We start from the raw sequence: 17,153 nt of genomic DNA, 5'->3' as shown, positions 1-17,153 counted from the left end.
GTAATCAGCAACTCTGTTATCATCATCTTCAACTCCTTTGTACCAGAGGCAGATTGTCGCTTCATTCATTCCTGGCAAGTTCTCTTGATAAAGGTAGCTCGAAGTCGTTTGAGGGATTTCATAGTAAGTAAGGTTGATATTTGGAACAGCCCTTACTGGATCTAGAAAGCGGAATAGAACAAAGACTCGCAATGTTTGAGCTGAGAGTCATTTGCTTGAGTCTCAAACAAATGACAAACAGCTGTTGCCTGCCAACCAAAATTCTAGAACATATAACCACTTTACCTTTGTTTCAACTGTATAGTATAGAAATAAAATGTTTTTTAAATGGTGCATATTCAGGGCTACACAATGAATTGTTAAATTTGCATACTCCAAAGAAGCTGATCTCGACAGCCTGAATATTTCTGTTACTGTCACCAATGATATAAACCCTCCACCAACAAGATTGGTTACAGCCATCACGTGGGCGGGGTTTGCTGATAGAGCTCTGTTGGGATGAACCTGAACATGGCAGCAGAACAAAGAAATATACTGAATAAAGCCCTTGTAAATTTACAAATATTATGAACAATGGTGGTTATTTTACTGATCTGTTGGTTTCATTTCGTTGTCAAATAAATATAATTGCCCAATATTGTCAACGTTATGATCAGTCAGTTGCCATTCACAAGCATTCGCAATACTAATACTCACAATTGTGAAAAAACCCATATTAAGTTTTATATTCAGATTTTGAGTACGAAAACTACACTGCACAGCTTTGCCTGTTGTCCCATTTTATTAGCCAAGTCAAACAGTGTGGCAATAATGGAAGACTTTGTCATTTTATGGTATGGGTGGCAAAATATTAATTAAAAACTAGGGAAAAAAGGACAATGTACGGGTGATTTCGGGTAAAATATTTTCAACTTTAAGCATATACTAAAACCCCTACCAATGTCGAGTTTGGTAAAAATAGGTTATTTGAAATGTGTTATTTTTCATGAATCCTAGTATATTGCTGAAATTAAAAAGGAAGAGAGGGATTTGTGTTTGCTAGTTACAGGTATTGTTGCTTTGAACTACTAACCGGAAGTCAGGTATTATCCGCAATTGATGCGTATAGGTGATAAAAATCTAGACCCAAAAACCTAACAAGGCAACGCGAAAATTGCGTTAGCCTCGAGAGATCGGTTAGCACGATCCCAACAGAGCTCGATCAACAAACCCCGCCCACATGATAGCTATCACCAATCCTTGGGGGGAGGGGGGCTTTATATTATTGCTGTCACAAAATGATGTTAAATTACAAATAAGAGAAACAATTTCAGTGCTTTTACTATCAATTACAATGTCTATAATTTAGGTCATTCTACTATTAGGATAGATTTAATAGATTTATATTTTTTGTTAAATTTATTAATGCTGTACATCTTTTAAGGGCAAACATAATTTAGATAAACGTTGAAATATTCTGCAAAAACATGTACATGTATATACATGTGAAGTATGTATTATTTTATTATTGAATATTTTAATTCCAAATAAAAAGTTATAAGAGCCTTGACTGTAGTTACATATATTAGATTGGCTTGTCCTAATATTTCTCAAAGGCAAACAAACCAATAGAAAATCTGGTTAATATTTTGTCAAAAGAATTTTAGAGTATAACGCATTATTTCGGAATTAAACCAATCTATTCTACTTAGTTCATGCTAATCTATTAGAAACCCTCTCATTTTGGCAAAGATCGGTGTAAGTTTAAGTCAAAAAGCGTAATAAAATGAATTGTTCATTCAGCACATTTTGGGGGCTGAATGAACAATTCATTTTATTACGCTTCTAATTCATTTGAAAAATTGCACTACAATTCATTTGAAAGTTGAATGTATTGCATTTAGCTAAAAAATAACCTGTTTTAGAAAAAGAATAGTATACATAATAATAATAATAATAATAATAATACAAAAATAACTCAAACTTATTCAGATAAAACTTGAAGCAGTGACAAACGGTTAGGAGTTTCAAGAATGAAATTGTGATTCTTACCAAAAGGAGAAAGCATAACGAGAAAGAAGCAAGCTGCCGGTTTGATCCAACAGTAGTCCATGCTGCCGGTTGATGCCATCGCATCAGCTGTTATCATCAGTTTTAATTTCAATCTTGAGCTCCCAAGCGGTCTAGTTTAAAATCAATAATGTTATAAGACAAGATATCGATTTTAAATGCGTTTAACACTCATTATATTGTACTTACTGGAAATGCGGGCTTTGTCTTTTACTTCTTGTAACCTTGTGTGAACTAGTTTAACCTTTCTTACAAAAGCTCTTACGTAATCTTTTCTATAATGCAAGCTATACTGTTGGTTTACCTGTCAAAAATCACAGTTGGAAAGAAGTAATGTATCCTACGGGATTCAAAGTTTTAAAAATAACTTTAACCAGACACAACAGTAACACCTGTGCCAATCATAGCGTGCTTTAGAATACTTGGGTGCATACTTATGTTCCGTGTTTAATTGGCACCCTGATAAACTTTCGCAACGGACAGTTTTTATAAAATAAATACTAGTGTTGTTTCAGGAAAGGGGTCTATGTAATTGTTAAGGAGGACATAAGAAAACCATTTCAAGATGCAAATCAAGAATTTCTTCAATCTTTAATATTGAATATATTTTCTTACTAGAAACTACAACAATTTAAGCTCTTATATATATTACGATTTTAGTTATCTAAATTCCTAAATTTACTCCACATTTCCACGTTATGCTGATGAGCGAAATGTTAAACAACTTTATGTTGCAAAATGATAAACCGTATGCAATGTAGTAACTGTTAAGGTTTCTCTAAAAAATCTACATAAAAAGTGCTAGAAACAGTGGATTTAGATGCGATTGGTGGTCAACTGACGGAAGATGTAAGCACCTGCTTTGACTATCAGTAGAAAAAATTGTTGTTCTGAACTGCTTAAACGGAAATATCCACAAAATTTTATCACTGTCAGCAGCCGCTCAAACATATCCGGTATTCTATAAAACCTTAACAAACTAAAATAAAAGAAAATACTAGAATTAAGTTTGTGGCTTATCTGTGATTAGCACATAAACAGGAAAAAATAGTATGCTAGCTCCATTAGCGATAGTTAACAGGTGTTTTAAAGGAGTAGAGAGTAGACAACTCCGGTAAAGCAATGTAATAAGTCGGGGTTCTAGCATTATATTTGCTCAAGTAATGCTCACCTTAGCTGAGGGAGTACACAACTTTGGGAAATACACAAAATGTTTATCAGAGTTCAAGCAACCTATCTATTCAACATTAATCTGGATGAAAAACAATTAGAAAATAAATATATTAAATCATTAAATAATTTTAAGGATTAACTTTCCTTAGCATTTGTGGTAGATAACAAATGAACTCACTCACGGTATTTCGCATTCTATGTTAACTTCGCTTTGAATAATTTACGGATTCTTAAAAGGTAATAACATAAAAATACGAACACTAATGATTGTTTATAATTGCAGTAACTATTTTCACTCTTTATAAACTCTTAGAATAGAACTCAACTTGTGCTAGAAAAATTGATAGAAATAAACGCTTAGAGCTGCTATGCAAAAGCAGTAAATAATATTGCAATCTTTCAAAAACACCAGATTGCAACAAACGCTAAGGCAGTACTATTCTATATGGGGAGTTTTTAGTTCAAAAGGTTACGACTGCAAAAGCTAATGGCAACTTGCTAATAAATCTCTGAGAGATGCGGAATGTCTGGACTCAACTTAAAAAATGTTATTATTAAAGTGGTTACTGAGAGATATTAGACAGAGTAGGCTGTGAGCTACAAGTTTCTTCTCCCCATCTCTCTTTCTTTCTCACTCTCATTCCTTCTTTTCCTCTTTCTCCCTACCTCTTTCTCTTTCTCTCTCTCCTTCTCTTTCCCTCTCTCTCCCCCTCTCTTTCCCTCTCCTCTCTCCCTCTCTCTCCCTCTCTCTCCCCCTCTCTCCCCCTCTCTTTCCCTCTCCCCCCTCTCCCCCCTCTCCTACCTCTCTTCCCCTCTCTCCCCTTCTTTTCCCCTCTCTCCCCCTCTCTCCTCCTCTCTTCCCCTCTCTCCACCTCTCTCCCTCTCTCTCCCTACCTCTTTCTCTCTCTCTCTCCTTCTCTTTCCCTCTCTCTCCCCCTCTCTTTCCCTCTCCTCTCTCCCTCTCTCTCCCTCTCTCTCCCCCTCTCTCCCCCTCTCTTTCCCTCTCCCCCCTCTCCCCCCTCTCCTACCTCTCTTCCCCTCTCTCCCCTTCTTTTCCCCTCTCTCCCCCTCTCTCCTCCTCTCTTCCCCTCTCTCCACCTCTCTCCCTCTCTCTCCCTACCTCTTTCTCTCTCTCTCTCCTTCTCTTTCCCTCTCTCTCCCCCTCTCTTTCCCTCTCCTCTCTCCCTCTCTCTCCCTCTCTCTCCCTCTCTCTCCCTCTCTCTCTCTCTCTCTCTCTCTCTCCCTCTCTCCCTCTCTCTCCCCCTCTCTCCCCCTCTCTTTCCCTCTCCCCCCTCTCCGCCCTCTCCCCCTCTCTTCCCCTCTCTCCCCTTCTCTTCCCCTCTCTCCCCCTCTCTCCCCCTCTCTCCCCCTCTCTCCACCTCTCTCCCCCTCTCTCCCCTTCTTTCTCCCTCTTTCCCCTCTTTCCCCATTTTCCCCCTCTTTCCCCCTCTTTCCCCCTCTTTCCCCCTCTTTCCCCCTCTTTCCCCCTCTTTCCACCTCTTTCCCCCTTTTTCCCCTCTTTTCCCCTATTTCCCCCTCTCTCTCCCTCTCTCTCCCTCTCTCTCCTCTCTTCCCCTCTCTCCCCCTCTTTCCCCCTCTCTCCCCTCTCTCCCCTTCTCTCCCCCTTTTTCCCCCTCTCTTTGTCTCTCCCCCTCTCTTTGTCTTTCTTTCTCTGTTCTGTACAATTTTTGATTTTAGTAAGGCATTTGACATTATTGACCCCCAGATACTTATTTACAAACTGAAGTCAATTTAGTTTTCATCATTTTCTATACAATGGATAAATAACTACTTGAAATATAGATAACAGCTATCATTTATAGAAAACTAGAAATCTAGCTTTTCAAGTATAAATTGTGGCATTCTTGACGCTTTTATTCTGGTTTCAGTTTTATTCTTGATATATATTAATGATACTGTGTTGTCTGCTAATCATTTGAAACCTAATTTTTTTGTTGGCGATACAAATTTATCTTTTGAGTCCAGCAATTTAATTAATGACATTGACACAGTTATTAATTAACTAAAAAAACTGAACGATAATCTTATGCAAATAAATTAACCGTAAACTCGGACAAAACAGTCAAATAATAATAATAGCACTGTAATAAAAACTATCAAAACAAAATGAAAATAAACAACAAACAAAACCGTTTGATTTGGAGCTTCAGGAGACATATTTTATTAAACTCTTAGAAGTTCATTTAGACAGATATTGGGTATAAGGCTCACACATTGTTAAGCTAAATAAGCAGATAAGATCCATGTCGAGCCTGATAAGTAAATGTTCCAACCTTTTACCCAGACAGGTGATAAAACTACTATACAATACAATGATTAACCTTAAAACTAGTAACTATCTGGATCTATGGGAAATGCTAGATTTTGTTATTTTAAAAATATTAATATCACATTAGTGTCTAATGCGCACAATCTTTATAAGGAGTATAAAAATATTTTTATGGCACATTCAAACTTTTATTCAAATGACTATAGTAAAAATAATTTTCACCAGAATAATAAATTGCTAAAAACCAGTCTACCAGTGTCAATATTTTATATTGTTTCTGGTCAAAAATGATTGAATACAGAGTTCCATCGCAATGGAACAGTCTCCCAAAAGATGTACATAAAATTTCAACAAGTGGTAGATTTAGAAAAAATATCAAAAGCCACTTGGTATTAATCAAGACTTTCTATTCGAATTTCAATGAAATATGCCAAATATTTCATCTTATCAGCCAAAAGATGCCAACTTTCATGGGCCCAGCGCCGCGATAACCTGTTAGCTCAATAAACTGCTAGTCGATAAACGACTAGCTGCAGTGCTACTAAACATGTGCGCCTCATCATACCTGAATATGTAGGAATTAAGCTTTCACTTATTTTCTTTCATTTAATCGATATTGTAACTATGTTTTTCTTTTTGCGTAATGTTATATCTATACTACTCGATGAAATAAAACTCATACATGCACACGCACATGCTTATGCACATGCACACAAGCCCACACGTACACATGTACACACGCACAAGCACACACACAATTAATTATCTCTAACAAAAACAACAGATACTGTTGTAAGGGTATTTCTATTGATTAAACATGTAAAGTTAACACCATTGTAAAAACATGTAGAGCTACTAGCTAACACGAACACCTTTCAATAACCAGTCAATATTTTACCAGACGTCATATTTGACAAACATTCAAACAATATATGATAGATTTTAAAACTCCCAAGCTGTCTGCAGTTACTTTCTGATGGATTTATAACTCTGTAAATCATAAATTTCAAATGCAAGCTCTAGAAGTAAAATGAGCATGATCTCTACTCAAGCCAGTTACGAAGTCATCAGTATTGTGAACATCGACATCGCTGTTTAGTACGCACTCCTTAGAGACAGTGTTATAGTTAGCAGAGAGACAATCAACGTTCTTGACACACTCAAGAACACATCTAGTCGTTGTTTCAATGATAGCGGTTGACAGTTGGTGGTTTTCAAGGGCAGCTCCAGTGATCAAACAGAATGTCCCGTACTGACTAGTATCACTCCACATGTTTGGTAGTCGCTCTGGAGCATAATCTATAAGTTGCTAGAATAGTGTAATTTATTAAATATTTTTGAGAATTTTGTGCAATAATCACAAAAAATCATGAGGTTTCTTGCAGAAATCGCAATGAATCAGAAATCATAGAAAACACAAATCGAAATGATTTATAAAATTAAAACTTGTAAAAACGCATGGATTTTTTGAAAAATTAAAAATTTTTCTTTGTAGTTGTTTGAATTATGGTTATCACCTCTCTTATGCAATAACACATTTGGTTTATAGTCTATAAATTGTTAAAATAATTAAATATGTCAAAATAATAATAATAGTGTTAGCAAATAAAAATAAACAATAATAGTCAAACTGGCAAGCACCTCGGAGCTTTTTTGCAAAAATCATAAATTTTTGTTAAACATACAAGATAACTACTGGAACGAGTTAAAAATCTAATATATGTATAACTCTAACAATATTTTGGAAACGCGACAAATGATGTATTTTACTTGTAGACCTTGTAGAGAATCTTTACAAAAAAAACTACAAATGTATGTTTAGAATTGATTCATGAATCAGCTCTTTTTATAATCAGAAGTTGTTGCACCCTGTTGTATGGTTTTACTAAATTTCCCAAAGTCAAAAGTACAGTTACTTTATAAAATAGATACGGTATATACACTTAGTATCATCCATAGTTTAGCTTGTTGAGGTACACATGCTATGTTTTAGCTAGAAGGCTCTCTATTTTAAACACTAATGCTTCCATCTCTAAAAATCCCACCTGCACATGGAAATAGATCAGAATATTGCGAAATGCTTCCAGCTATTTCCAATGTGTCCATAGAGACGACGTTCCCTCTATCCTTGCAACCAAGAGCATTAAGTTGAGAGATACTCATCTCGTAGTCCCAGATGTTGAACCAACTAATTCCTCCGTATGTTGCTTGTTGCAGATCCAAACCACCTCCTGATGTGAAGTAATATATAAAAATAGACTAAATTTAAACCATAAAATTCAAGATTTTCAAAAACTGCTAGTTTACTATCCAACTGTACTTAAAACTAAACATATTGAGCACAGGTTGGTCACATAAATGGCTGCTTCTTTCTACATATCACTGATGGAAAACTGAAACTTACTTGCTTAAACATTTTGAAAAATTGAAAACATGTTTTGCGAATTTCAAATTCTGTTCAATTTCTTAATACTACAATATGCTGAATATATTTATTAGATTAATATTAATAACTACTTAATATGTTGCTCTCATCATTATAAAAGTAAATAAGTCTCTTTAAAAGTTTTAGTAAAACCATTTATATTCGCGAACCGATTTCCACAAACCAATTTGTGGACATACAATTAATTTCCACAAACTTTCTTGTTTTAGGTTGCGATACCATTTATTGGCCCGAATATGGTAGATTTACACAGCATCAGTAAAAGCTCAGTAATCTACTATTTTAAAACTCTAGCTAAACAAAAGTATAATATAGCATGAATGATATATTGTACATCATTACAATACATTTTAAAATAGTATAATCCATATATATATTTTTCAAAGTATGTCGTCTGTCTTCTGCTGTCTATATTCTGTCATCTCTCGGCATTTCGGCTATAGATCCTAAAACTTTGATATTGAAATTCCACATTCTGATGAATTTGAACTCGTGACAAATGCACCGACAAGTTTCTAATCCGGACGCTGTACCACGTAGCTAGAACGCCATAGTGTTCCGATAAGTTTTCATATAACGGAGACGCCTTGCGTGTGCTAATTATTTTAGCCTTGCGTCCACAAGTTACGATGCCTCTGTTCATATATATTGGGACCCAATTATATGCAACGTGACACTTATTTGTCGTTTTTCATTAGGGCTAATTTATTCGGTCCCACGATATCGACAATAATTTACCTTGGACCTAAAATTTGGTGATTTGTGTACTGGTTATAGACATCAGAACCACGGCTCTTGGACGCTTGAGTTTTCGACCAACTCAGTTATCAACCAAATACTTTGAGATTTGTTCGTATCGGATCTCGAACATAAATTCGAGAGTATGCGCATTGAATTTAGAACAGCACCGCAAACAGCATGCAAACATTCGTTAACAAATGGAGAAGCAGTTTACGCTTCATAAACTCTTTACAAAAATGGAAGAACGAAAAGGTTTACCAAAAAGATTTGCTAAAAAGATAACCCTTCAAGTCGAGTTACCCTAAAATGTTTTAGAGGAGGATTATCTTTCAAAGATGTGAAGTAAACTGCTATTGCTGATTATATTTTCCTTTTCCCACGATTTTTGATGTAGCTGATTTGTTTCATTTTTTTGCTGTTTCATTAACAATTTTTGCAGTTTTTGTCGTTGTATCTTAACCTTTCATGATTTTGAATTTTTAACAGCATAACATACATATTGTTAACTTATGTTTTTATTTTCCATCATCATAAATAAAAAAAATTTATTCAAATTAAACGCGATCTAAATCTACCCGCTTTTATCTATAGTATGCAGTATGAAGTACAGTTTATGATGTGAAATGTTGAAAAAATATTTCATCGAAGTTGTTTTTCCGCCTTGGAATGAGTTAAAAGTTACTAACGTTAATTTTAATGAGAAAAATTGTTTCGGATCTAGAACAACTCTGTTTTCGAACTGATGTTCCACTGTACATTCTTGAAAGATGTCGCTGAAAGATATGAATTTTTAAATTTGCAGAGGTTTCAAAACATTTACAATTGTTTTATTTATTTTCAATTTACATGTAGCTGTTCGTCACAAAACTTATTCTTCATGATATGAAGTTTGAAAGTTACAGTTGTTTGGCAAATTATGAAAACCTGTACCTTTGTTTTTATTTTCTCTTTTAATTTATTTCAACTACACAAAACACTTCTCTCGTGATATGTAGCTTGAAAGCAAGAATGGCAAATGTTGTTTTTTGTTAAAAGCAAATCAATTTTCTGTCCAAAGAATTTTATATACCCGGGCAACGCCGGGTAGCACAGCTAGTATACTGCTATATAACATATTATAATATTATTTTTTATATTTTTGTCTAATACTACTTGATAATTTATCAATAATTTCCAAAATTGATGACAGTAGTATTAAATCTCAGTGTAAAACAAAAAGTTGGAATTGTAACAAGTTTCTCACCATAACTATCTTGTTCTTGAAAGACTATGAGATATCCTTGTGGTAGTATGACATTAGAAGAAGCCAGGGAAGAAGCTTCCAACTCTAAAAGTCCACTCATAGTTTTATCTGTGTACCACTAAAAGAGATTTGCATTCGCGCTAAGGGCACTATTCTGGTATGAGCAGACATCAATGGCTAGATATTGTTAGTAACAGGCTAGATAAGGAATATTCACTTTTCACTTATCAGCAAATCTTTGATGCTACACCACAAAATAAACAAATGACAGTTTATAGCAAAACTGCAAAAAATCGAGTTGGTAGATCCGAGATTATTAGCTAGAGATTCAAGGTAAAAGTTGCTGTGACAATTAGTAAGATAAACAGCCGGTTCGCTGAGGCATTATATTGTTCGTGAGTTATAAATGAATTTACTCAAAATTTGAGCCGACATCAGCTTTTATCAAAAAATATTGCTATTTTTTCTATCAGTTGTAATTGTGTTTGATGTTTGAGGTCATCTGATTGCCAGGATGTTTCAAGATTAAAATTGAAAAAACTTTAATGCAGTTAAAATGCTCAGAAGAGAAGTATGTGCAATAAGATGTCACTATGGCTATCATTCCAACAGTTGGTATCGGCTATTGCGTTCAAGTAGCAACATTACATGCCTTTATTCTGTCAGTCCTTTTGCAACTAAAGACACTATAGTCACATTTTCATTTGATCTGATTGTTTTAACAGCTGTCATGTTTTACCAATTTTAATCTCGAAACATCCTGATAATCAAGTAAATCAAGAAAATCAAATAAAATTTTATGTAAGTTCATCTTTAATAATATTCTCACAAAAAGTTTCATTTTCAGCAGTTTTGGCACTCGAAGTTATCTAAAGGTCAATTTGTCTTTTTATCTTTGCACTCACTATATGCTATGAGACTGGTATGAATGTGTTCAACATATTTAAAAATTTGGTTGGAGTTGTCTTCACAACGGCACATTGCTGGTCATCAACTAAAGAAGAGCTATTTACACAGATGTTTCATCCCAAACTACTTTACGTTAATGATTGTCTGAACTTACATAATGCTGATTTACTCTGACGCTGCAAGATAGAAAACTACTAATTATTATTGTTCTTCACTTATATAACTTTGATTAGTTGTAATACAGTTGATGATTGAGGAATCTGATAAATACTATTATTTTTCACTCATCTGGTTTCACTATTAGTTTTCCTATCATTGTTTTTCATAGTTATTGTTAGCGTGGGTTGTGCATCACAGCGAAAGTTGCCATGGTTGAAGGGTTACTGTTACGTATAATGCAGACAAGGCTTTTCAGGCGATTTTGTTGTGGTCAAACAGCAATTTTCTATAGAAGCTCAAGCACTGCCTTGCTTAGATGTGACATTGTACAGTTTAATATTTTCTCCAGCACTTCTATCTCTGCCGAGGTAACTTTCTGTTGAGCTTTCTACAGCATGTAAAAGCTTTTCGTTGCTGACATAAACAAAATAAAGTTTGCTATCTCTCATTGACTGACCAAGAACTTTACGTTACACTCTTAATTGCTTCACTCTCAGTTCCATTTATATGTTTGAGAAACACTTCCAATGCTTTACTATAAACAAACTAATAAAATCAATTCATCATTATACAAACTCTTTGATGCACTTTTGAGGTCACTTTGATGAGCTTGAAATACTTTGATTTACTTTTAGACAGATTAGTACCAGGCGTTTCGGTGAATATTCCAGGCAGTCGTGAGAGATCATCATGCATAATAGCCATTCGCGCAGTTATTCGACCATGGCACCAGGTTGTCGAGTGATGCAGCTGATCGCACCCCTGGGTGCCGAACCAAATATTCAAGATATATTTGTGTGAGATGCATTTTTCACTAGTCTCTTTTCGTAACTTTGGACAGACAGACAGACAATGCTCCTATTACGATAAAGTGTATTTTAAACCAGAGATGCCTGACATACCTTGATGGACTCTGATGCTTTCCAAGTAAAACAATGTTTATTCCAGCCTAGCCATAAAGCTTCAGCTTCTACTCCAGAGATTGACGAGCTGAGGGCCATACTTGTACCTCCCACCCAAAGTTTCATCTGTTCTAGTCCTACCCAAGAAACTCCAAAATTATCCTCATCACCTGCAGTAATCGCATAGTTATAATATGTAACTGTAGTCGAGTTTTTTCGTTGAGTCATGTGGTACCTTACATGACTGTGTAATAAGTAATATCAATTAACAAAGTCAATTGGATACTAACATCAACCAAAATACCATAAGGGAGTACGTTAAGGATGACACAAATGACGATGTTATTGACGATGTTAATGATGATGCTAAAAACGATGCTAATGACGATGCTAATGACGATGCTAATGACATTGCTAATGACGATACTAATGATGATGCTAAGGACAACACTAATGACTTTGATAATGACAATGTTAATGATGATGCTAAGGATGATGCTAAGGACGACGCTAATGACTTTGCTAATGACGATGCTAATAACGATGCTAATGACGATGCAAAGGATGATGCTAATGATGATGCTAATGACGATGCTAATGACGATGCTAATGATGATGTCAATGACGATGCTAATGACGATGCTAATAACGATGCTAATGACGATGCTAAGGATGATGCTAATGACAATGCTAATGATGATGCTAATGACGATGCTAATGACGATGCTAATGATGATGTAAATGACGATGCTAATGACGATGCTAAGGATGATGCTAATGATGATACTAATGATGATGTCAATGACGATGCTAATGACGATGCTAAGGATGATGCTAATGACGATGCTAATGACAATGCTAATGACGATGCTAATGTTGATGCTAATGACGATGCTAATGACGATGCTAATAACGATGCTAATGATGATGTCAATGACGATGCTAATGACGATGCTAATAACGATGCTAATGACGATGCTAAGGATGATGCTAATGACAATGCTAATGACAATGCTAATGATGATGCTAATGGCGATGCTAATGACGATGCTAATGATGATGTCAATGACGATGCTAATGACGATGCTAATAATCATGTTAATAACCATGCTAATGATGATGCTAATGATGATGCTAATTGATGATGCTAATGACGATGCTACTAACGATGCTAATGATGATGTCAATGACGATGCTAACGACGACGCTAATGATAATGCTAATAACAATGCTAATGCTGATGCTAATGATGATGCTAAGGATGATGCTAATGATGACATAAATGACGATGCTAATGACACTGTTAATGACAATGCTAATGACGATGCTAATGATGATACTAATAACATGGTTAGTGACTATGTTAGTGACGATACCATTAGGCTCAGCGGTCATAAATAGGTAATCAGCAACTCTGTTATCATCATCTTCAACTCCTTTGTACCAGAGGCAGATTGTCGCTTCATTCATTCCTGGCAAGTTCTCTTGATAAAGGTAGCTCGAAGTCGTTTGAGGGATTTCATAGTAAGTAAGGTTGATATTTGGAACAGCCCTTACTGGATCTAGAAAGCGGAATAGAACAAAGACTCGCAATGTTTGAGCTGAGAGTCATTTGCTTGAGTCTCAAACAAATGACAAACAGCTGTTGCCCACCAACTAATATTCTAGAACATGTAACCACTTTACCTTTGTTTCAACTTTATAGTATAGAAATAAAATGTTTTTTAAAATGGTGCATATTCAGGGCGACACAATGAATTGTTAAATTTGCATACTCCAAAGAAGCTGATCTCGACAGCCTGAATGTTTCTGTTACTGTCACCAATGATGTAAACCCTCCACCAACAAGATTGGTTACAGCCATCACGTGGGCGGGGTTTGCTGATAGAACTCTGTTGGAATGAACCTGAACATGGCGGCAGAACAAAAAAATATACTGAATAAAGCCCTTGTAAATTTACAAATATTATGAACAATGGTGGTTATTTTACTGATCTGTTGGTTTCATTTCGTTGTCAAATAAATATAATTGCCCAATATTGTCAACGTTATGATCAGTCAGTTGCCATTCACAAGCATTTGCAATACTAATACTCACAATTGTGAAAAAACCCATATTAAGTTTTATATTCAGATTTTGAGTACGAAAACTACACTGCACAGCTTTGCCTGTTGTCCCATTTTATTAGCCAAGTCAAACAATGAGACAATAATGGAAGACTTTGTCATTTTATGGTGTGGGTGGCAAAATATTAATTAAAAACTAGGGAAAAAAGGACGTTGTACGGGTGATTTCGGGTAAAATGTTTTCAACTTTAAGCATATATTAAAACCCCTACCAATGTCGAGTTTGGTAAAAATAGGTTATTTGAAATGTGTTATTTTTCATGAATCCTAGTATATTGCTGAAATTAAAAAGGAAGAGAGAGATTTATGTGTTTGCTAGTTACAGGTATTGTTGCTTTGAACTACTAACCGGAAGTCAGGTATTATCCGCAATTGATGCATATAGGTGATAAAAATCTAGACCCAAAAACCTAACAAGGCAACGCGAGAATTTCGTTAGCCTCGAGAGATCGGTTAGCACGATCCCTACAGAGCTCAATCAACAAACCCCGCCCACATGATAACTGTCACCAATCCTTGGGGGGAAGGGGGCTTTATATTATTGCTGTCATCATAATGATGTTAAATAACAAATAAGAGAAACAATTTCATTTCTTTTACTTGAATCAACTACAATGTCTATAATTTAGGTCATTCTACTATTAGGATAGATTTAATAGATTTATATTTTTTGTTAAATTTATTAATGCTGTACATTTTTTAAGGGCAAACATAATTTGGATATAAGTTGAAATATTCTGCAAAAACTTGTACATGTATATACATGTGAAATATGTTTTATTTTATTATTGAATATTTTAATTCCAAGTTAAAAGTTATAAGAGCCTTGACTGTAGTTACATATATTAGATCGGCTTGTCCTAATATTTCTCAAAAGCAAACAAACCAATAGAAAATCTGGTTAATATTTTGTCAAAAGAATTTTAAAGTATAACGCATTACTTCAGAATTAAACTAGTCTATTCTACTTAGTTCATGCTAATCTATTAGAAACCCTCTCATTTTGGCAAAGATCGGTGTAAGTTTAAGTCAAAAAGCGTAATAAAATGAATTGTTCATTCAGCACATTTTGGGGGCTGAATGAACAATTCATTTGATTACGCTTCTAATTCATTTGAAAAATTGCACTACAATTCATTTGAAAGTTGAATGTATTGCATTTAGCTAAAAAACAACCTGTTTTAGAATAAGAATAGTATACATAATAATAATAATAATAATAATAATAATAATACAAAAATAACACAAACTTATTTAAATAAAACTTGAAGCAGTGACAAATGGTTAGGAGTTTCAAGAATGAAATTGTGATTCTTACCAAAAGGAGAAAGCATGACGAGAAAGAAGCAAGCTGCCGGTTTGATCCAACAGTAGTCCATGCTGCCGGTTGATGCCATCGCATCAGCTGTTATCATCAGTTTTAATTTCAATCTTGAGCTCCCAAGCGGTCTAGTTTAAAATCAATAATGTTATAAGACAAGATATCGATTTTAAATGCGTTTAACACTCATTATATTGTACTTACTGGAAATGCGGGCTTTGTCTTTCACTTCTTGTAACCTTGTGTGAACTAGTTTAACCTTTCTTACAAAAGCTCTTACGTAATCTTTTCTATAATGCAAGCTATACTGTTGGTTTACCTGTCAAAAATCACAGTTGGAAAGAAGTAATGTATCCTACGGGATTCAAAGTTTTAAAAATAACTTTAACCAGACACAACAGTAACACCTGTGACAATCATAGCGTGCTTTAGAATACTTGGGTGCATACTTATATTCCGTGTTTAATTGACACACCTGATAAACTTTCGCAACGGACAGTTCTTATAAAATAAATACTAGTGTTGTTTCAGGAAAGAGATCTATGTAATTCTTAAGGAGGACATAAGAAAACCATTTCAAGATGCAAATCAAGAATTTCTTCAATCTTTAATATTGAATATATTTTCTTACTAGAAACTACAACAATTTAAGCTCTTATATATATTACGATTTTAGTTATCTAAATCCCTAAATTTACTCCACTGGTTCACGTTATGCTGATGAGCGAAATGTTAAACAACTTTATGTTGCAAATTGGTAAACCGTATGCAATGTAGTAACTGTTAAGGTTTCTCTCAAAAATCTACATAAAAATGCTAAAAGCAGTGGATTTAGATGCGATTGGTGGTCAATTAACGGAAGATGCAAGCACCTGCTCTGACTATCAGCAGAAAAGAATGTTGTTACGAAGTGCTTAAACAGAAATATCCCAAAATCTTATCACTATCAGCAGCCGCTCAAACATATCCGCTATTCTATAAAACCTTAACAAACTGGAATGACAGAAAATACTAGAATTAATTTTGTGGCTCATCTGTGATTAGCAGTTAGATATGAAAAAATAGTATGCTAGCTTCAATAGCGATAGTTAACAGGTGATTTAAAAGAGTAGAGAGTAGACAACTCCGGTAAAGCATTGTAATAAGTTGGGGCTTTAGCATTATATATGTTCAAGTAATGTTAACCTTAGCTGAGGGAGTACACAACTCTGGGAAATATACAAAATGTTTATCAGAGTTCAAGCAACTTATCTGTTCAAAACTAATCTGGATGAAATAAAACAAAAAATAAATATATTAGATCAATAAATAATTTTAAGGATTAACTTTCATCAGAGTTTTTGGTAGACAACAAATGAACTCACCCTGTATTTTGAATTCCATGTTAACTGCGCTTTGAATAACTTACAGATTCCTATAAGGTAATAACATAAAATACGAACACTAATGATTGTTTATAACTTCAGTAATTATTTTGAGTCTTTATAAACTCTTAGCATAGAACTCAACTTGTGCTAGAAAAATTGATAGAAATATTCACTTAGAACTGCCATGCGAAAACACTCAATAATATTGCAATCTTTCAGAAACACCAGATTGCAACAAACGCTAACATGGTACTATCCAATATGGAGAGTTATGAGTTCGTATTATAATGTGGAGTTTCCTCAAGGTGGTTTTATTGTATGAATGTTGACAAGGATAATTCAAGACGACTGCTTAGCTAGGCTGCTTGATCGGTACTGATGAGTCATAAAGATAACATCAGCTAGACCACCCATAACATTGCTTCA

General features: G+C 34.7%; 1 protein-coding gene across 1 annotated transcript; it reads left to right on the top strand.

Annotated features, from left to right (window-relative positions):
* Positions 1 to 11,733: 11,733 nt before the first annotated feature.
* Positions 11,734 to 13,054, top strand: LOC137408041 (circumsporozoite protein-like). The gene is made up of 3 exons (XM_068094431.1): positions 11,734 to 11,805; positions 11,959 to 12,087; positions 12,236 to 13,054. The coding sequence occupies exons 1-3, from the start codon at positions 11,734 to 11,736 to the stop codon at positions 13,052 to 13,054; spliced, it is 1,020 nt and encodes a 339-aa protein (XP_067950532.1).
* The last annotated feature ends 4,099 nt before the right edge of the window (positions 13,055 to 17,153 follow it).

This window comes from Watersipora subatra, chromosome 11 (genome assembly GCF_963576615.1).
Source record: "Watersipora subatra chromosome 11, tzWatSuba1.1, whole genome shotgun sequence".
Taxonomy (NCBI): Eukaryota; Metazoa; Bryozoa; class Gymnolaemata; order Cheilostomatida; family Watersiporidae; genus Watersipora; species Watersipora subatra.
Note: the sequence above shows the minus strand (reverse complement) of the source record. Positions and strands in the feature narration are given on the sequence as shown.